Below are 23,588 nucleotides of genomic sequence, written 5' to 3' on the forward strand. Positions count from 1 at the left end.
TTATGAAATATTTTGCCTGGATTGATAATCCCTCACTATTAGCTATATATGTATGTATATCAATATCACACCAACACAAATATATACATATACACAAACATATATATAAACACATATGCATACATACATAGCTTGCCAGCTGCGATGTAAACAACATTGATGATGTCAAAACTAAATTGGTAACTCTCTCTCTCTCTCCCCTAAACAGGAAATTTTAAAATTTGTGTGTGTGTCTGTGTGTGTTCCAGTGTGTGTGCATGGTTAGTTGAATCATAATGTATACCTGTTTGATAATGCACATTATTACATCAACCAATCACTGAGTTTTTAAAGCAACTGTAAGGATTTATCAAAGACTGTCATTATTTTTTCTTAATTATAATTCTGCTGATTTAATACCTTTATAAATGACCTGATGTCATATATAACTGCTTGGCTATGTGGTAAGAAGCGTGTTTCCCAACCACATGGTTCAGGACTCAGTCTCAGTGCAAGCACCTTGAGCAAGTGTTTCATATTATAGCCTTGGGCTGACCAAAACCTTGCGAGTGGATTTGGTAGATGGAAACTGAAAGAAGCCTGTTGTATATATGTACATATATGTGTGTGTGTCTCTGTGTCTGTCCTCACTACCACCACCACCACCACTTGACAATCAGTGCTGGTGTGTTTATGACCCCATAACTTAGTGGTTTGGCAAGAGATCGACAGAATAAGTACCAGTCTTTAAAAAAATAAGTACTGGGGTCAATACATTTGACTAAAAATTCTTTGAGATGGTGTCCCAGTATGACCACAATCTAGTGACTGAAACCAGTGAAAGATATATAGTTGATATTATAAGAATTTAGAAACTTTGAGAGAATGTAAAATAATTCTTTTTCAGAATGTTTTTGAACAAATAGGGTGTGTATACACATAATAACACTTGGTAACAAATAGAGTGTCTCTATATACACTGAGTATTATCAACATAACAAGTGAGCAAAATAAGGTTCACCTCAATTGTTCTGTATAGACTGTGTTGAGTCAGTCAGCCTAAAATTTAAAGTTTGTAAGTTAGTGGATATTAGTTGATACTTTTTCAACTATTGTACTTAAAATGTACTTAGCAGACCCAAGTCCTTATTTTTATCTCAGCATTTTACCCTGACAATATAATAAGTAGCACACAATTTCTATTGATTTAATGTGCTTTAGCTAGCATACTAACTAGAATATGTGAGAACTACTAAATATTTTATACTTACTTCGTAAACTTTGTTTGCGTAACTGTTCCTGAAACTTGGTTACATTATCACCATAGAGTTTACAAAGTGGTATAGAATGTTATGGAATGATATATAAGATAGGTATTCAAAAATGCATTAAATAGTATCTAAAACACAATCATCACCATCATTACATATAGGCTAGATGGTTTTACAGGATCCAATGTGTACAAGGACCATGCTGTCTTCTAGTGTCTGCAACGGCCTAGTTTCTATGGCTGGATAACCTTCCTAACACCAATCACTTTAAAATGTGTACTGAGTGCATGGTGAGGTCACAAAACTACAAGACCTGTGGTGGTGGTGATGGTGGGTGTCGTGTATGGAAGAAAATGAGGGGTTAAAGTATGAAGGAAAGGGAGAAGGGAGAGGCAAATATGTTCTTGTAGAGGAGCAACATGGTTACTCAACTTTAAGAACGAGAATGAGAATGATTAGAAGGAGCAGCAAGTCTGGGTGTTTCCTTAATGTACAAGGTGAGTATAAGTGTGTTGAGACAGAGTGTGAGCAGGTTGGGATTTGCAAGAGTGTACGGTGAAACCAGAAGTCCTTATCTCATCTTGTCTTCCTTTGCTTTTCTTCCATGAACACCTAAAGGCCTTAAGCCAATACCACCCCTACTATATAAGGTAGTGACCATACGGCGCAAAACATGATAGTGTTGTGAAGCAGGTTGAACTTAAGATCATTGCTTTGCTTATGAATTCTGCCAAATGCGAGCTTTCTTTTCAGGTACATGACACCACTGCTCCCCGTCCCTGGGCCTCTAGGGCCCATACCTTCCACACCCTCAGGGTTGGCACTCTCAACGTAGGCACACTGAAAGGTAGGTCTGGTGAGATTGTTGAGATGCTTGAACGGAGACGAGTTGATATCTGTTGCATCCAAGAAGTAAGGTGGAGAGGTGGTTCTGCTAGGTTCCTCACAGGCAAAGGAAACAGGTACAAGATTTTCTGGGCAGGAAACACTGATGGGGTTGGAGGCGTGGGTATACCTCTCGTTGAAAAATTGGTAGATAAGGTACTTGAGGTAATCAGAGTAAGTGACAGAATACTTAAGATTAGAATAGTGCTTCATCATAGATTAGCAACCATTATATTGGCCTATGCCCCTCAGCCAGAACTACCCGATGGACAGAAAGACAGTTTCTATGACACCCTACTGCAGACCACCTCATTGACGAACGACAGGGACCTTCTCTTTGTGGCTGGTGACTTCAATGGGCATGTTGGACGATATGCAGGGGCCTTCCATGGCGTACATGGAAGCTATGGTTATGGTTCCCGCAATGAGGAGGGAACCAGGCTGCTGGAGTTCTGCGATGCGAATAGTCTTATGGTTTGCAACACTAACTTCAGGAAACCGACAAGCCACCTGGTCACCTACCGATCGGGCCGGCATACTAGCCAAATCGACTACATCCTTGCCAGAAAAAGGGAAAGAAGGCTGCTTATAAATGCCAAAACCTTCCCAGGCGAAGAATGCACCCCACAACATAGACTGGTAGTTAGTGACTTTAGGATCAGGACTAAGAGGATGACTAGAAGATGACCAACATGGAGAAGAAGGGTCTGGAAGCTTAAAGACCCTGCGAATGGACAGAGATTTAGAGATATGTTACTTGAAGCCTTTGACGAAATAGAAGTGGGTATAGCTACACATGGGGTAGAAGACAACTGGACGCTTCTGAGGGACAACCTGCTGAAAGCCACTGACCAGATCTGTGACTGGTGCAAAGTCCCCTCAAGACCCAAAATAACGTGGTGGTGGAACAATATTGTTGACAGGGCTATTAGACAAAAGAAACAGACTTGGAAGGACTGGAAGAACGGTGGTAGCAGGGAAGTGTATCAGACTGCCAGAAGGGAAGCTAGGAGGCAGGTGTATTTAGCCAGAGGGAAAGCAGATAAGAAAAAATTTGCCAATGTTCTGCGCCGTGAGGATGAAAGACTTGAGGTATTTCGTGTTGCAAGACAGTGTGTGAGAGAGAATCGTGACGTGGTAGGAGAGAAATGTGTTCGCAAGGATGACGGTTCACTTGTGCTAAATGAGGATGCAAAGAGAGAGGTTTGGAGACGCCAATATGAAAGGTCGCTGAATGAGGAAAATGAATGGGATAAAGAGAGTCTGCCGAATGTCGACCCAACAGAGGGACCAGCAATCCGAGTTGACAGTTCCTTAGTAGTTAAGGCAATTACAAGCATGAAAACAGGGAAAGCCCCAGGCCCATCAGGAATTACTGCAGAGATGCTCAAAATATCTGGTAGTGTCGGCTTTAGCCTAGTCACCCATATAGTTAACCAGGTGATACACGAAGGAGTCATACCCAATGACTGGTGTAGCAGCATACTAGTCAACTGCTACAAAGGTAAAGGTGACGCCCTAGATACAAATAACTACAGGGGTATTAAGCTGGTGGATCAGGTAATGAAGGTTACGGAGAGGGTTATAGCCCAACTTATTAGAGAGAGAGTTAGCTTAGATGAGATGCAGTTTGGGTTCGTGCCAGGGAAAAGTACTACTGATGCTATATTCCTGGTAAGACAGCTGCCGGAGAAATACCTAGCCAAAGATAAGCCCTGTACCTGGCTTTTGTTGACATGGAGAAAGCCTTCGACAGGGTCCCCCGATCTCTTATCTGGTGGTCAATGAGGAAACTAGGGATAGATGAATGGTTAGTGAGAGCTGTGCGAGCCATGTACAGAGATGCTGCTAGTAAGGTGAGGGTTGGCAATGAGTACAGTGAAGAATTCCGGGTAGAGGTTGGGGTCCACCAAGGTTCAGTCCTCAGTCCCCTCCTATTTATCATAGTCCTCCAGGCAATAACGGAGGAATTCAAGACAGGATGCCCCTGGGAGCTCCTCTATGCTGATGACTTTGCTCTAATTGCTGAGTCACTATCAGAACTGGAGGAGAAGTTTCAGGTGTGGAAGCAAGGATTAGAATCGAAGGGCCTTAGAATCAACCTAGCCAAAACCAAAGTCCTAATAAGTAGGAAGGTAGACCAATCACAAACGACTTCAGGTAGATGGCCCTGCTCGATCTGTAGAAAAGGTGCACCAAGTGTAAGCTATGGACACATAAGAGGTGCAGCAATGTCAAAGGAAGGCTAACTAGGAAAATAGTTTTTGAATGTGGCTGATGCTCAGGAGCAATAAACACTGGAAATGTGCAGAGACCAACTTCTACCACGTTCCAGGGAGTCAAACTAGAAGTAGTTGATAGCTTCCGATACCTAGGTGACCAAGTCAGTAGCGGGGGTGGGTGTGCTGAAAGTGTAACTGCTAGAGTAAGAATAGCCTGGGCAAAGTTTAGAGAGCTCTTACCCCTGCTGGTGACAAAAGGCCTCTCGCTCAGAGTAAAAGGCAGACTGTATGATGCATGTGAATGTACAGCCATGCTATATGGTAGGGAAACATGGGCCGTGACTGCTGAGGATATGCGTAAGCTCGCAAGAAATGAAGACAGTATGCTCTGATGGATGTGTAATGTCAGTGTTCATAATCGACAGAGTGTAAGTACCTTGAGAGAAAAGTTGGACCTAAGAAGCATCAGTTGTGGTGTGCAAGAGAGACGTTTGCACTGGTACGGTCATGTGACGAGAATGGCTGAAGATAGTTGTGTGCAAAAGTGCCACACCCTAGTAGTTGAGGGAACCTGTGGAAGCGGTCGACCCAGGAAAACCTGGGACGAGGTGGTGAAGCACAACCTTCTCACTTTAGGTATCACCAAGGAAATGACTAGAGACCGAGACCTATGGAAGTATGCTGTGCGTGAGAAGACCGGCAAGACTAGTGAGACCATAACCCGTGGCCTCTACCTGGTATGTAGCCAGTCGACTTATACATACCTTTCCTTCTTGGGACACAAAACTCCACTTGTGAAGACCCGTTGAGGTAAGTGAAAATCAAAATCAAAATCAAATCAAACCAAATCAAATCAGATATCAGAAGCAGAACTAAAATCGAAGTCGATCAACATCAATGGAAATTGCAGCTGTGATACCAGTGCCGGTAACAAGTAAGCGAACCATCCGATTGTGGCCATTGCCAGTGCCGCCCCGACTGGCCTCCGTGCCAGTGACACGTAAAAAGCACCATCCGTTCGTGGCCGTTGCCAGCACCGCCCCGACTGGCCTCCGTGCTGGTGGCATGTAAAAGCACCATCCGTTTGTGTCCGTTGCCAGCCTCACCTGGCCCCCGTGCCGGTGGCACGTAAAAGCACCATCTGTTCGTGGCCGTTTGCCAGCTCCGTCTGGCTCCTGTGCAGGTGGCACGTAAAAGCACCCACTACACTCGCGGAGTGGTTGGTGTTAGGAAGGGCATCCAGCTGTAGAAACACTGCCAGATCAGACTGGGCCTGATGCAGCCTTCTGGCTTCACAGACCCCAGTTGAACCGTCCAACCCATGCTAGCATGGAAAACGGATGCTAAATGATGATGATGATGATGATGATGATGCCAAAATTTGAAACCAATATTTAGTCACATCAATGTGGTAAGCTGGCAAAATCATTAGCACACTGAGCAAAATACTTGGTGGCATCTCACCTATCTTATGTTCTGAGTTCAAATTCTGCCAAATACCAGTTGAACTATGGAGCTGATGTAATCAACTTACCCACTTCCCGAAATTGCTGGTCTTGTTCCAAAATTTAAAATCAATATTTAGTTACATATGCATTCAAACCCCATCAAAGTCAACACAGCCTTTTATCTTTCCAGGTTGATAAAATAAAACCAGTCAAATAATGGATTTGATTTAATCAACTGTTCTCTGCTAGCAAAATATGTAGCTTTATGCCGCCTGTTAGGAAACATTATTATTAGGATGATGGCATGTCACATTACTTCATTTATGTCCCCAATTTTGTAAGTTCATGAGCCTTTTCAAGGAATATAAATCTACAGGCTTCAGTCTACTTGGTTGATAAAAATGCATTTTATTCTCTGTTCCCTGGGTTAAGTGGTAACAGGTAGCTGTAACTGTAAATTTGCTCCAACACAAAACAAAAATTTAACATCTTGGCTATATGTTAACACAGAACAATGGAAATAAAACTGTCATAAAAATAGAATTCTGAGAGGATAGCTGCTTTATTTGTGTGAAAGATATAATCATTAAACCAATGATGACGGTAATAATTTCTTGATATTTTATTTGTAGACTCTGAAAACATTATCTAACATGTACCTTGCTATTCCAATGAGTGGTGATAATCCATGGGTGTTGAGCAAGGAGCATGTTGTTGTGGCTTTTAGACTGAGGGTAAAGTATTCTACTGTTTAACTATTTTCTTTTATAATCTTTAACTAATTGTGAAGATAGACTCAGCAGATACCATATTATGCTAAAGAAGATTAATTTTGATTGAATATACTTTGAGAAGAGTAAATACTGTAAAAGATATAACATGAATCTTGATTGTAGGGCCTAAATTATCCTAAAAACTTTAGAGTAACATGTAACATGCAGTGTTGCATATTTACTCCAAAAGTACATCTATTTTAATCTAGTCAGTAGCTGACTTTCATTTTTGTGGTCCTAAAGTTTGAACTATTACATCCCACACCTTCCACTCTTGTAGGATAATTATAGAATACCTTTCAGCAAGATGTGAAAGGCCCTACTACCCATGCAAGGACTTTGAAGCCCAAAGGATGGAAAATGTGAAATCTATGGAAAAAAGGGCCATGCAGTGAGCCTCTTTCTCCCAGTAACATGCACTGAGTGATCACTGTTACCTTTTTCGATATGCTTGTTCCATGACAGATTACTAGAAATTTTTAAATAAAATTTAACCAGCACATCTCAGCTTTTGGTTTAAATTGCTATACTGTGTTACTTCTCATATAGTTTTTAAGATATGGAAGGATGAAAATTAGGCATTATTTATGCTTGATGATATGTAGATTAATGAAATAAAACATAGCAAAGACTAGAGTTAATATAATCTTTCATTTTAAACACCTGTGAGAATACATATTACATGAACCACATTTCACAAACTGCTCTTTTTTCTGCAATTTATTCATGTAAACTTAACTTTTATCATATTAAGAGTTTCCTTGCAATGTCATTCTTTACAGACTGTTTGGATAAAGAATGTAAGCGCTCTTCAGTAATAGTAGAGTGAAATTTGTTCTTTATAAAGACTATCTTTGAGGAATTATTTTCTGCTTCGCAGCTCATGATAGACATTGTCAAGTACCTTGTATGTCATTCTTTACAGACTATATGGATAAAGAATTTAAGTGCTCTTCAGTAATAATAGAGTGAAATTTGTTCTTTATAAAGACTATCTTTGAGGAATTATTTTCTGCTTCACAGCTCATGATAGACATTGACATGTACATTGTATGTCCTTGTAGATGAACACAGCCAAGTGTATGCACATATTTATCTAAAGTATCTCAGATCAAGAATCTTTTGAACATCTTACAAATTTTTGCTGTGCCATTAACAGATTGGATTTTTTTTGTGCAGATCCCTAGATACATAGCCTAATGCACTTATGATGATATGTAAAAATGAAAATTTATAGCCTAGATTCAAGAGCTATATATTTTGCATTAGTTTATCATAAATCTTACCTTTCACCAGAACGTTTGAGGCCACATTCACATCTACATGCCTCGTGTAATCCCTTTATGTATGAAAAGGAATAAACCCTGTATTTCAACAATTAGTCCAAATAATAGATATACTATCTAGCATATTCATTAGGTCAATTAATACAATTACAGTAATATTGTTTGTTCTCTTATTTTCCTTTTAATTCTCTTTCTGTTTCTGAAGGGTGTTGAAGTAGCTGAAGAAGTCATCACTCTGCCTGATAAAATAATTACAGAACCTGAGGAAATAGATATACAATTGAAAGTAAGCTTGTGTTTTCAAGTTACTTCTAGAAGATCACCGACAATTTTATTGTTGTTATTTATATATCTTGTCTGTATTTCTCTACTGTTACTCTATCTCTACTAAAACAATAGTGAAAACTAAGTTTTACTCTCAATTTTGCCTTTTCTGTTTCATTACCTGTAATACATGCATTGACTTCTTATACTAACTGGATGTATTAAAGCCAATGATGGAGACTCTTCATGATCACCCAGTATGCCAGAAATAGTAAAACCTTTCTCAAATCTTACCTTATCATCTAAAAAATTGAAGAAGGCTACATTGGATAATGAAGTCCTAGATGCTCTATGCTTGAAGAGAATAATGATCATGACTGGAATACCATTAATTATAGGTCTGGCCTAGGGCTAAACAATAACTGGATGCATTGTCAGAGACTTGAATTGGCTTAATATTAAGCCAGTTGTTGAACCAAACATGCTGTTTAAAGAAATGCATGTACTTTTATTTCACACACACACACACACACACACAAGTACACACCAGATACCTGTGACTATATTTACTTCTTTACATTTCAGATGAATGGTAAAGAAGAGGTGACGGTGAAATGCCTCATTATTTTGAAACATAAAGATCCTTCGAAAGACGTTATTCCTACCAACTTACCAACCACGTTAAAAAGACAAAAGGAGCACAGACAAATAAGGAATGATTAAAGTTGCTATATCTCTTATTATAAAAGGCAGATTTTATCTGCCTCCCTTTGTCAGTTATAGAAATCTACAATATAGGATTTCTTCAATTACAATTTACCTAGCATTTTAAGAGTAGAATGCATCGGGTCATGCCAGGTCCAGTTTTTAAAATTTAAACTCCAATTAAGCAAAATTTACAGAAAACTCACATTCTGGTGTGTATGTCAAATGCTTTTCTTAATGTGGTTTACACCACACGCACACGCACACACACAGTGTGCAACGAATAAACTGAAAGTAATTCACTGTGTGTGTGTTGACAGGTAGACAATAGAATGCGATGGCGATGGCGATGGCGATGTAATATTTGTTTCTGTCTATCACGCTGATAGATACATGAGTAAAATGTATGGCAAGCTAAGAGATAAGAGTGAGTGAAAATGTTCTTGGAAGAGAGTAAATAGCGACAGAGTGATTTGAGGAAGACTAAACTGAAAGTATTTCTATAAAACGGATCACTCATGCTATCAACATAATTTCTCCCACTTTCTCTTTGCAAGTGTACCTTAAACCACTACTCAAAAAATAAAAAAAAAACACAGCAAACAGAAACAAATAAATACATAACGATTTACTCCTCACACAATTTCTTCAATTAGAGTTTACCTAAGATTTTTCAAAGTACTCCATTCGGTCATGCCATAACAAATTTCTTTCAATTTCACCCCCAATTAAGACAAAATTCGAGAAAACTCAATATTTTAACATTTCACTCCGAAAGCATTGATGTACATGTGTGCGTGCGTGAGTGTGTGTGTGTGTGTGTGTGTGTGTGTGTGTGTGTGTGTGTGTGTGTGTGTGTGTGTGTGTGTGTGTGTGTGTGTTTGATGGGTTGTGCGACACAGAAAGTGTCGTGTGTAAGTGAAGTGCTTTTGTTAGTGTGTGTAAAGAGACAGAGAGAGTGAAAGACAGAAATAACTGAACTTTTTTTATTCACTTTTTGTAGTGAGTGACTGAGAGAGAAAAGAGAGAGAGAGAGGTTATGTATGTATATATGTATGTATGGCTTCAGTGACACACACACACAAAAACACATACCTACGTACACCTAAAGCACGCACACACACACACACACACAAGCGGAGCGCGAACTTCAAAATTTTGGTAGTATTGATTTGCGAGCGTACTTCTAAGCGCGCGTAATTGAAAGTTTTCACTATGATATCATCACGTGCGAAAAAATTCGAAGGGTTTTGAACAATTGAGATACAGATGTCACGCCTGTATTGAAACCATTGCTAAGCTGCCGTAATTGCTTAATTAAGACTTTGTTTAAATTGAAAGGGGCAAATATGTGACGAGGTTGAAAAAAAATACCCCAGAAAAAAAATGTACTGCTGGTATTTATATAATTCACTACTATTTTGCTACAATGTCATGAAAAAGAAAAAATTTAGGTATGTACAACATATATTATACATTTTTTCTATTCATTCAACGAAAATAAAAAAATCGAATTCGCCACCCCCTTTTCCCCGTTCGCGTTTGTGTAAAAAAAATTATTATTTAAGTTTTAAAAATTATTTACTTTGTTCAAAAAATATTAATATTAATTAATTTTCAAGAATTATTTAATTTTATTCTGTAAAATAGTAATTAATTCATTTATCTGTAAATCCGCGAGGTTGTTACTCAGGCACCTAGAAATAGCAGCCAGATTTTTATATTCTAAATAATTTGCAATTTCAAAAAATATATTAATTTTGCGTTATTTAATTTGATAAATTGTACGGAATAATTTTGCGCGTTATATACGTTCGCGTTTCTGTAAAAAAAAGTAATTATTTAAGGGCGATCGAGTATCGAGTACCTACGTCTGGCTCGCACGCGCGAATCCGCGTGTGCGCAACCGGGACCACTCTGCGATACAAGTACCCATATATACATCCATACATACATGTGTGTGTGTGTCTATGTATGTGTATTAATGTGTGTGTGTTATCTCTATATAAAGCTAAAGTTGTCTGTGTGCGCCACGTTTGGTAACCTTCAACTAACACTATCTCCTCCGAGACCCTGCGGCGCAAGTCGACCAAAATTGAGAGTATGATAGAAGAAGGGTTGCTCTTCCTTCCGTAGAACATAAAATTCAAATCGGACCATGTTAACACCAAAAATTATTTACATCAAAAAGATGCTTTTTTCTATGAAAATCCCTATTTTTTACGATTTTTTCACTGCTGTGTCGCCACTTTTCGGTGTATTTCGACCAGAAAAATGTTCACAAAATTTTTACTCTTCAAAATTACAATTCCAGCGGGTCGAAACAAACCCGAGCAACGCCGGGCGATACTGCTAGTATTTGCTAATTAGAAAGTTTTTTTATATTTGTTTTTAAATTAAATCATTTTAAAAAGTACCATTGTAGTTTCTTGTTTTTTAATATTTCTTTAAATTTTGCTTTTGTTTTGTTTTTGTTATAAAGTACCCTTGTTTGTTTTTTAATACTTTCAGATGTGCCTATCTAAGGTCAATCAATTTTCATAGAGGTTTTATAACATTGCTGCTATATGCCATGGACATATTGCATAACATTTTATTTGTGAGTGTATATAATGTGTTCATCTGTAACTGATATATTTACCCTGTTTGCTCTTTTCCCTCTTCTTTGTTCTCATTAGAGACTAGCAAAAAATTCAATATCTCTAACTGTAGTGAAGGTATCTTTCTCCCTACCCACCCTGAAACTAAAAAGCAGGACGCAGGAAGTGTCCTTCACAAGGAAGTAGATTGGGAAAATCGTTAGACTCTTGGGCCAGAATGCTTCACAGTATTTGTTCTGACTCTCTGCACTCTCAGTCCAAATCCCTCCCTGGTAAACTTTGCCATTCATGTTTTCAGGGTTAATAATGGTAGATTGGCAGAACTTGGATCAAGTAGGACATCTGGCAGTATCTGTTCTGGCACTTTGTGGAACAGATACAGACTGGTCTTTCTATTGGATAAATATTAATGGTGTGAATAGGGTAACTGCTATCTTTAAGAAAGCTTGCCTTATTTTAAAAATGCATGTGCAGATGTATATTCAACATAGACTAACCAAGACCCTATCAACCTCCACAGTTTAGCTGTCGATACAAATATTGCTAAGAACTTTCTAGCTCATGTAAAATATTTTTCAGCCTCACACAAATACCACAAAATTTTCAATGCTTACAATATTAATTTAGCTATTCTTACCTAGATAACACATACTTTCAACAGTACTGAAATATTTGTTTAATAACATTTTATTTGTACTGTGAGTGTACACAATCTGTTCATCTGTAGATTGCCCTTTCCCCTCTTTTGCTCTCATTAGAGACCAGCAAGAAATTTGATATCTCTAACCAAAGTGAAGGCACCTGTCTTGAAGAAACTCATCAGTATAAAAGAATTTCCCTCTTGTTTAATAGATATAGCAACTTGTGAAGAAGAGAATTAAAAGTGATACATGGTGGGCAGTCCCAAATACTAACTGTGACTATGTAATATTGTTTTTTCCTCACTGCTTACTTATTTCTAGTGAGCTTTTTTTAATAATCCTTGGAAGGGTTCACAAAATAAGAACATCTAGCTGTAAAACAAAGGATGAATAAGTAATTATTCAATCTATGCTAGCATGAAAAAATGGACATAGAATGAATGAACAAATTTATTTATTGCTTTTCAAGTAAAGGTTATTTCTGAAGCACTTATTCTCTAAATACTTCTGGTTTCTTACAATATACAATAATTTACTTACTGAAATATTTATCACTGTTTCAGCAATTATGGTGAAGATTTATGCTTCAATAATGAGGACAGAATTATATTGAAATATAGCTAGAGTTGACTCCCATGCCTGCTACAAGACTGACAACACTATTAGTTATTATTCTTCAAGACTAAAAACTTAATTTTTTGAGGTTGCTTACATTAAATATGTTAACACTAACTTATTGTTGCTGGCTTTTCATGCCGATGGTGCTAGCATAACTTGCAAGAAGTGTTTCGCACCCTGGATGATGCTTTTATGGAGCAGCATGGTGTTGCTAGAGTGTGTGCCACAGAGGTAACTCTTGAGCTTGCCACTTACTGGGACAACAAGCCTACACAGGACGGATCTGTTCAGTTTCGCTCACAGATTAAAAAATTATTTTTTTTAACTAAACAGTTTGAAACTTCGTATACTGGTGTAATTTCTCATGCTGAACACGGTTCACTTTCAACATTTTTGACAAAATTTCGTATCTTAGAAGTTATTTCGTGTTAAAGTTGTCCTATTTGTGTAATTTTAACCAATCAAAGAGGATATGAAAAAAGTAAACAATTACAACTAAGAACCATAAGAAGGTAGTAAAAATATATTTTTATTTCGAGATTTGGAAATTAACTAAATTTGGGACATTTAGCGTGTCCCTGAAAGATCAGTACGGGACAGGAGACAAAATTATCAAATATGGGCCACATCCCTTATATAAGGGACGTCTGGCAACCCTAACCTAATGTTATTTTGCACGCTATTGACTCATCACCAATAGCCACATTTGGTCAGATCTCTTTACGCCTTGACATAAATCTTCGTCGAGATTTTCAGTGGGTTTTTGTCATTGCTGACATTCCGCATCCTATTTTAGGAGCGGATTTTCTATATAACTTTGATTTATTGGTAGATGTCAGACGTCGGAGGCTAGTCGACAGTTCAACTACACTCTCCACGCCGACCAGAGAATCTACCGATTCAGCTCTTAGCCCGACATTTATTGTTTCTACATCTGGAGATGTTTTTCATTCTCTTTTGGCTTTGTAGTGATGCTGCTGTGTATGGTTCAGCGCGCATGCGTAGAATGGGACTACTTCCGGGTGGCCACCGGAAGTCTTCCCCATGCGCATGTGCGGGAAACTGACCCCTAAAATACCGTCCACTCATTCAGTCTCTCTGGCCCTGATAGCCCTCGTGAACAGACGCGCATTGGCAGTCTCTGAGAACTATGCACTGACTTAGCAGCGGACCACATCGAACCACTTCGACCAGCCAACAAGAAGCAGTACAACAGATTCGGCTGTCGGTCCCCCTCAGAAATACGTACACCAGATCTACACCATCACGAGTAATAAAACAACATTTGCTGTCTTTCCCAGATAACCTGACTTCGTCTGTTATATTTAACTAAATTGAATGTGACGGGATCAGATCGGACACCCCTTCAGTGATATCGATTCCAGATCCTGTTACAATTGGTGACCCCGAGTAAAAAAAAAAAAAGAACAGAAGACGCAGCGAACAGGTTTTGCCAGTTAGCACACTGAACACTCAGTTTCATTATCATTTTCTTTTCCTTTCAGGACAGCGAAGGTGCGTACAAACAAAAGTTTTATCCATCGCACTCAGTACACTGAAAAAAAAAAAACACACACACACATTATTTTTTTTCTTTTCTGTAGCTTTTGTTTTTCCTTTGTGCACACACACACCTATTTCTTTACTACCCACGAGGTGCACACACACATACACCAGTACACAAAACACGATTTTTTTTTGGTTTGCTTTGTCGGTTCCACGTGTTCTCCACTTCTCGTTCTTACCTTCTGCCCCTTTCTGACAGGCGATTTTTCGGACAAACATGGCTGCATCAGGTTTGCCTTCATTCACAGGGGATGCGGGTCTGTGGCTTGCCCATGTGGAGTCGCATTTTGCCGCACATGCCGTTCCTCCACAGCAGCAGTTGCATCTGCTATATTCGAGTTTGCCTTCCCGACTCGCCACATCGGTCAGGGATCTCATAATGAGTCCCCACCCTGACGCCACATACGCGTCAGTAAAAGCCGAAATCCTCCGCCGCAACACGCGGTCGGAGGAGAGTCAATTTAATGAGCTGATGGCCGACGAACAGTTGGGGGACAGGACTCCATCCCAGTTCCTGCACCACCTAAGGGAGCTAAGCGGGAACGCAGCAGACGCACCACTCTTGCGGAAGATTTTCTTCTCCAGGTTGCCTGCCCACGTGCAGACAATGTTGGCCACGGCACTGGAGTCTGTGTCAGTAGACCAGATTGCCACGATGGCCGATAAAATATTAGAATTTTCGGGACCATCTCCATCGCGAGGCCTGTACGCATGTACAGAGCCCCCTCCGACATTTTCTCCGACGCAAAATTCTCTAGCCGAGAGGATCGATGCACTTACGCAGTGAATCAATGATCTGTGGCGTGCGATCGGGCGCCGACCTCGCAGTCGTAGTCGCAGTGGCTCTGTTTCTCGTAGTCGGAGTGACTCTGTTTCTCGTTCCGGCTGGTGCTGGTACCATTCCAAGTATGCCGAAAAGGCAGAACGGTGTACCCAGCCGTGCACTTTCCAGCCCTCGGGAAACTAAATCAGGAGGAGGTGAGCACGTCACCTTCTTCTTTCTCGTTTCCCAAAAATCGTGCGTTCTTTGTAAAAGATCTTGTGTCGAAGAAATTCTTCATGGTGGACACTGGCTCTTGTTGCAGCATCTGGCCCCTTCGTCTGACTGCAGACAAGCCCAAGCGCTCTTCAATTGTCTTGCATGCCATTGACTCGTCTCCCATAACCACCTTCGGTCAGATTTCGCTGCGCCTCGACATCAACATTCGTCATCCCGCTGACATCCCGCATCCTATTCTCGGCGCTGATTTCTTGGATAGATTTAATCTATTGGTGGATGTCAGGCGTCGGAGGCTTCTTAACAGCACGACGTCGCTCTCGACGCCGACTGGGAGTTCCACCAATGCGGTCCTTAGCCCGACATTCTTTGTTGCCACCTCTGGAGACGTTTTTCACTCTCTTTTGGCTTCATTTCCGGAGCTATTGGATATTGCCTTTCAACCGGAAAAGCCTACCCACTCGACCCTTCATTTTATCACCACCACTGGGCCGCCTGTTTTTTCGCGCCCACGGCGCCTTGCGCCTGACCGTCTAAAGACGGCTAGGGCCGAGTTTGAGCACATGCTTCAACTTGGCCTTATACGCCCCTCCACCAGCCCATGGGCGTCTCCCCTTCATTTGGCGCGAAAGGGCGAGTCTGATTTTCGCCCGGTAGGAGACTATCGACGCCTCAATGCCGTAACAATAGCCGACAGGTATCCAATCAGAATTATACAGGACTTTACGGCAAATCTCCATGGTTGTACCATTTTTTCGAAGGTCGACCTTATACGCGCGTACCATCAAATACCGGTCAACCCAGCCGACGTTCCGAAAACTACGATCACTACCCCTTTTGGGTGTTTTGAGTTTTTGTATATGAGTTTCGGTTTGCGGAATGCTACCAGCACTTTCCAGCGTTTCATTGATGAGGTTGTCCGCGGTATTTATTTTGTGTTTGCCAATGTCGATGATATACACATTGCGAGCGACACACGTGAAAATCATCTCCAGCACCTTTCTCAGTTTTTTCAGCGTCTTCGCGCTTATAGTATACGTATAAATCCCGACAAGTGTGTTTTCGGACGCTCTTCTCTAGATTTTCTAGGCCATCATATTGATTCGAGTGGAATCAGCCCTCTGTCGTCAAAGGTCGATGCCATTCAACGCATCGCACCTCCCACTTCCTTGCGCCAGCTCAGGCATTATCTAGGGATGATCAATTTCTACAGACGTTTTATTCCCGGTTGTGCAGATAAGCTACTTCCTCTCACCAGGCTATTAAAGGACACTCCTAGAAAGGACGGTCAAGTCACCCTCTCTGTTGAGGCAGTGACAGCCTTTGAGTCCATTAAGAAGGAGCTGGCTTCTGTTTCTTTGCTTGCACATCCGGTTCCTGGTGCTTCTCTCTCTTTGACTGTAGACGCATCGGACACTGCGATTGGCGCTGTGTTACAACACACAGTGGATGATCATATTCGACCTCTGGCTTTCATTTCCCGTCAACTGCAACCAGCTGAACGACGATACAGCACCTTTGATCGTAAGCTCCTAGCGATCTATCTATCGGTTCGTCATTTCCAGCATCAACTTGAAGGGCGAGATTTTGTGATCTATACGGATCACAAGCCCCTTACGTTTGCCCTGTGTTCAAAAACGGACAAACTCTCACCTCGTGCTTTCCGGCACCTGGATTTTATCTCTCAATTTACTAGTAACATTCGACACATACCTGGAAAAGAGAACGTTCCTGCTGACGCTCTCTCTCGCCTTCTAGTCTGCACCCTTTCGTCTCCTGCTGCTATCGACTTAAGTGCCATCTCGCAGGAGTAGCCACCTTTGGCGTCGTTAGACTTAACTTCGCCCAGGTTCTCCTGTTGCCAGTTTTCCCACCCTCCGCTTCCGTCAGCCGAAGGCACCATTCTCGGTGATACTTCCACTGGTTCTCCCAGGCCACTCGTGCCTGAGAATCATCAACGCTCAGTGTTTGAAGCACTGCACTCCTTATCACATCCTGGCATCGCTGCCACCCTTAAGCTGATCACTGCTCGGTTTTTCTGGCCGAATATGCGTCGCACTATTACTTCTTGGACACGCACCTGCTCCAAGTGTCAACGGTCCAAGATTCAACGGCACGTTCGTGCCCCGCTTGGACATTTTCCCCCCTACGGAGGCCCGTTTTCGCCATGTCCACATCGATCTGGTTGGACCATGGCCTGTGAGTCGCGGGTTTTCTTATCTGTTAACTTGTGTCGATCGTTTCTCCCGCTGGACAGAAGCCATTCCGATAGCAGACATTTCTACTGAGACTGTTGCGCGAGCCTTCGTTTCGAACCGGATTTCCCGTTTCGGAGTTCCGTCCAGATTGACTACAGATTGTGGACGTCAGTTTGAAGCTTCGCTATTTCGCGAATTGTCGCGCATTTTAGGTGTGCATCATATCCACACTACCAGCTATCATCCAGCGTCTAATGGATTAGTTGAACGGTTCCATAGACAGCTTAAGGCCGCTCTTCGTGCCTCTTCAGATCCACAGTCCTGGATTGAATTTCTGCCAATTGTGCTTCTCGGTTGTCGCACTGCTGTCAAGGCAGACCTGGGATTTTCTTCTGCAGAGCTACTGTATGGTACCACTCTGGCATTGCCTGGTACGATGTTGGTGCCAGACACTTCCCAGCCCCATGATCCGGCGACCTATGTCGCCAGACTGCGTTCCTATTTTTCGAATCTTCCACCCATGGTTCCCAGGAAACAATCTCCACCATCCCATCTCTCACCGGATATGGACACTTGGTCGCATGTTTTTGTTCGGAACGACTCTGTCAAGGGACCACTTGTTTCTCCTTATAAAAGACCTTTCCGTGTGCTTTCTCGAACACCTAAGGTTTTCACCATTGAAATAAATGGTCATTCGGAGACTGTTTCCGTGGACCGACTGAAGAAAGCATACTTTGAGGCGTCTTCATCTTTTGATGACAACGTTGCCACACCCACCTATGCACCTTTAACAACACCTTCACCAGCGCCGACACCTTCACCTGCACAAACACATTCACCCGCACAGACACCTTTGCCTTCACCGGCTCCCACAACACCACCTTCGCCGTCAACGGTGCCCCGAGCACACCGTATGTTACAAGATCGGGCAGAACAGTGCATTGGCCAAAGAAACTCTCAAAGACAATTTATATTTGACTTTCTTTCAAATTTCTTGTTTTTTGTAGTATATTGTGTACCAAATCTTCTAGGGGATCGGCAAGCCGTCTGTTTTTCTGCAGCACCACTACAAATTTTCTTGTTTTCGTACTTCCGCACTCGAGGGGGAGCCATGTAGTGATGCTGCTGTGTAAGGTTCAGCGCGCATGCGCAGAATGGGACTACTTCCGGGTGGCCACCGGAAGTCTTCCCCATGCGCATGTGCGGGAAACTGACCCCTAAAACACCGTCCACTCACTCAGTCTCTCTGGCCCTGGCAGCCCTCGTGAACAGACGCGCATTGGCAGTCTCTGAGAACTACGCAGCGACTTAGCAGCGGACCACATCGAACCACTTCGACCAGCCAACAAGAAGCAGTACAACAGATTCGGCTGTCGGTCCCCCTCAGAAATACGTACACCAGATCTACACCATCACGAGTAATAAAACAACATTTGCTGTCTTTCCCAGATAACCTGACTTCGTCGGTTATATTTAACTAAATTGAATGTGACGGGATCGGATCGGACACCCCTTCAGTGATACCGATTCCAGATCCTGTTACAGCTTCTTTTCCAGAGCTACTTGATATTACCTTTAAAATGGCAAAACCCGTACACTCGACACTCCATTTTATTACAACTACTGGGCCGCCTGTTTTTTCGCGCCTACGGCGTCTTGCACCTGACCGTCTTAAAACGGCTAGGGCTGAGTTTGAGCATATGCTCCAGCTTGGTCTGATACGCCCATCCCCCAGTCCATGGGCTTCACCCCTTCATTTAGTTCGAAAAGGGGATACAGATTTTCGTCCGGTGGGAGATTATCGGCGTCTAAATTCCGGACAGATATCCAATTAGGAATCTCAATGACTTTTCAGCAAATCTCCATGGCTGTACCATTTTTTCTAAGGTTGACCTCATACGTGCTTATCATCAAATACCGGTCAACCCAGACGATGTTCCTAAAACGGCAATTACCACTCCTTTCGGTTGTTTCGAATTTCTATACATGAGTTTTGGTTTGCGGAACGCCTGTAGTACGTTCCAACGTTTTATAGATGAAGTTGTTCGTGGACTTGATTTTGTTTTCGCGTATGTCGATGATATTCTCATCGCAAGTGATACACATGAAAATCATCTCCAGCACTTGTCTCAGCTTTTTCAGCGTCTTCGCGACTATGGTGTTCGCATTAATCCAGACAAGTGTGTTTTTGGGCAATCATCTCTTGATTTTCTCGGTCATTATATTGATTCGAGTAGAATCAAACCACTCTCGTCTAAAGTCGATGCAATTCAGCGCATCGCACCACCTTCTTCTTTGCGTCAACTTCGCCATTTTTTGGGTATAGTTAATTTCTATCGACGCTTCATAAACCGGTGTGCGGACAAGTTGTTTCCTTTAACGCAGATGCTAAAGGGCAATTCTAAAAAGGACGCCCGTCTTACTCTTTCAGCTGAAGCACTGTCTGCCTTTGAGTTAGTTAAAAAGGAACTAGCTTCGGTTCCTGTTTTAGCACATCCGGCTCCTGATGCTCCACTTACTTTATCTGTGGACGCATCAGATTCTGCAGTTGGCGCTGTCTTGCAGCACACCATAGATGGTGAAACTAAACCTTTGGCTTTCTTCTCTTGCCAGCTAATTGGATTTCTAGGTATGGTGTACCGTCCAGTTTAACCACAGATCGTGGTCGAGAATTCGAAGCGGTTTTATTTCGTGAGTAATCACGAATCCTGGGGATGCATCATATACGCACCACTAGTTACCATCCCGCTTCTAATGGGATGGTGGAGCGTTTCCACAGGCAACTTAAGGCCGCGTTGCGTGCCTCGCCGAATCCACAGTCGTGGACTGAATTTCTTCCTATCGTCCTGCTTGGATGTCGGACTGCGATTAAAACAGATCTTGGTTTTTCTTCTGCCGAGCTCTTGTATGGTACCACACTGGCATTGCCTGGTACGATGTTGGTGCCAGACAAGTCACAGTTTCTTAATTTAGAGTCTTATGTTGCTCGACTATGCAGATATTTTTCTGCCCTTCCTCCAATGGGCCCTCGACACCAAAATCCTCCTTCTAATGTGCCATCAGATCTTGATTCTTGGACGCATGTTTTTGTTCGTGATGATTCTGTCAAAGGACCTCTTGTTTCACCTTATAAAGGACCTTTTCGTGTGATTTCCCGAACGCCGAAAGTGTTAAAACTTGACATTAACGGTCGTTCGGAGACCGTCTCCGTAGACCGTCTAAAAAGGGCATATTTTGAGGTGTCCACATCTTTTGATGACCCCACTTCCACAACCATCGTTGAACCTTCACATGCACCTTTGAGAACACCACCATTCACACATGCACCTTTGACAACACCACCATTTACACATGCAACTTTATCAACACCAACATCGTCGTCGCAGCCCGCATCGAACAAACCTTATGTTATGAGGTCAGGCAGAACTGTTCACTGGCCAAAGAAACTTTCAAAGACGATTTTATTTAACATTCTCAATTGACTATATTGTAGATTTCTATAAGATACAAAGGGAGGCAGATAAAATCTGCCTTTTATAATAAGAGATCCCTTGGTTCTGGGCGTGCAAGGCTGAACTTTAACGCTGTAAGATTTTACAATGTTCAACTGCAAACAGAACTGGTCAAAATGGCGTCCTTAGGGAGCGAAGATAATACGCGTCTGCTTCAATGAAAGGCTTTCTGCTGTCTGCTGACTGCTATGTGTCCCTCTGGACGCTCAGTTGGTCAACGTTTTACGCTCCCTTGCCTCTTTGTTAAGGTTCGCATTCCCCTGCCATTCAACTAATGCCACGACAGCAAATCTGTTCTTCCGGTCATCGCGCATGCGCGAGAGGGCCCTTCCCTTCCGCCTTCGCGTATGCGCGAGAGAGCGTTGGGCGCACGCACCGTTGTATTGATCACTACAAATCTATTTACCACGCTCTGTATTTAGACACACACACATTTTCCGTTTTGTTGCTAGGAAACCATTAACTGTTGCAGATAGTGTTCTATTTTTATAAGACATCAGTGCTAGTTGCTGGCCTCTTAAGACGCCCGACCGCTATTTTAAATACACTCAAGCCTGCTTGCTGCTTAGATAATTTTATCGTCATGTCTGACTATCCTGTGAAAAAAGGACGTGAACCGGGGTACATGAGACACGGTGAGACAATATTATTATTAATAATTATTTGCACATATAATTTGCCATTAATAGCCGACCAGAATGTATCGTGGCTCTCCACTCCGATATTCGAAACTTTGAGTACTATAATGACAACCTTTTACTGTTTGTTCTAAATTATAATATACTAGCAGTATCGCCCGGCGTTGCTCGGGTTTGTAAGGGAAATAACTATATAAGCATTTTTAGAGAGTTATAGCCAAAAAATAGCAAAAAAAATGCATTAAAAATGGAAAAAAAATTAAGGTAAATTTTTTTTTAAATCGTTGACACATCGGAGATGTTTTTAGAGAGTTATTTCCCTTATATAATAGCGAAAAAATGCATTAAAATGGAAAAATATGATGGTAAATTTTTTTTAAATCGTAGACTCATCGTAGACGCGCGCTAATACCCAGTAGGGCTCGATATGACTCACGACTATAAGATACCCGGTTTTGGTTACACTGCACCGCAAAATGTGGGAGTAGTTAGGAATCTAAATCGTAGGAGACAGACACACAACCTTTCTTTTATATATAATATTTTCGTCCTAAAAGACTTTGTATGGATTGAATGGTTACCTCTATGGAAATATATACACGCACATTATACATACATGTGTGTATAGATGAATATATAAATACATTTAAATATCTATTTACACTTTTGGGCGAACTTTCTGTTTCTTAGAGATAACTTTATCCCGTCCGATTCGCTCCAAAATTTACAGGGACATGTAGAATGAGGTGATGATGCTCGTGGGCTACCTTAGAAATCCATATCTTAAAACGTGTGGTTGCTAGGGGCCATCTTCCTCACTCACCCTATTTCCTCCAGTACCCTGTCACTCCTCTTCATTGACAGGCCACTACGGTTATTTAATGTAAAGTCTTCCTCAAATCACTCTCTCGCTATTTACTCCTCTCTTCCAAGAACATTTTCACTCACACTTATCTCTTAGCTTCCCATACATTTTACTCATGTATCTATCAGCGTCATAGACAGAAACAAATATTACATCGCCATCGCATTCTATTGTCTACCTGTCAACACACACACAGTGAATTACTTTCACTTTATTCGTAGCACACTGTGTGTGTGCGTATGCGTGTGCTGTAGCCCACACTAAGAAAAGCATTTGACATACACACCACAATGTGTGTTTTCTCTAAATTTTGCTTAATTGGGGTTGACATTTTAAAAACTGGACCTGGCACGACCCGATGCATTCTACTCTTAAAAATGCTAGGTAAATTGTAATTGAAGAAATCCTATATTGTAGATTTCTATAAGATACAAAGGGAGGCAGATAAAATCTGCCTTTTATAATAAGAGATCCCTTGGTTCTGGGCGTGCAAGGCTGAACTTTTACGCTGTAAGATTTTACAATGTTCAACTGCAAACAGAACTGGTCAAAATGGCGTCCTTAGGGAGCGAAGATAATACGCGTCTGCTTCAATGAAAGGCTTTCTGCTGTCTGCTGACTGCTATGTCCCTCTGGACGCTCAGTTGGTCAACGTTTTACGCTCCCTTGCCTCTTTGTTAAGGTTCGCCTTCCCCTGCCATTCAACTAATGCCACGACAGCAAATCTGTTCTTCCGGTCATCCCGCATGCGCGAGAGGGCCCTTCCCTCCGCCTTCGCGTATGCGCGAGAGAGAGCGTTGCGCGCGCGCACCGTTGTATTGATCACTACAAATCTATTTACCACGCTCTGTATTTAGACACACACACATTTTCCGTTTTGTTGCTAGGAAACCATTAACTGTTGCAGATAGTGTTCTATTTTTATAAGACATCAGTGCTAGTTGCTGGCCTCTTAAGACGCCCGACCGCTATTTTAAATACACTCAAGCCTGCTTGCTGCTTAGATAATTTTATCGTCATGTCTGACTATCCTGTGAAAAAAGGACGTGAACCCGGGGTACATGAGACACGGTGAGACAATATTATTATTAATAATTATTTGCACATATAATTTGCCATT

At 41.6% G+C, this 23,588-nt stretch overlaps 2 protein-coding genes across 4 annotated transcripts in view; both read left to right on the forward strand.

Annotated features, from left to right (window-relative positions):
- Nucleotides 1-23,588, forward strand: part of LOC115219314 (ribonuclease H1) — a 135,182-nt gene that overhangs the window by 30,714 nt on the left and 80,880 nt on the right. The gene's annotated exons all lie outside the window — the stretch shown is intronic.
- On the forward strand, nucleotides 5,866-8,857 carry LOC118765942 (39S ribosomal protein L9, mitochondrial-like). The gene is made up of 3 exons (XM_036508846.1): nucleotides 5,866-6,539; nucleotides 8,070-8,150; nucleotides 8,714-8,857. Exons 1-3 carry the CDS (start codon nucleotides 6,459-6,461, stop codon nucleotides 8,849-8,851), a joined length of 300 nt encoding a protein of 99 aa, XP_036364739.1. The 5' UTR covers nucleotides 5,866-6,458; the 3' UTR covers nucleotides 8,852-8,857.

The sequence above is a fragment of the Octopus sinensis genome, linkage group LG14 (assembly GCF_006345805.1).
Source record: "Octopus sinensis linkage group LG14, ASM634580v1, whole genome shotgun sequence".
Taxonomy (NCBI): domain Eukaryota; kingdom Metazoa; phylum Mollusca; class Cephalopoda; order Octopoda; family Octopodidae; genus Octopus; species Octopus sinensis.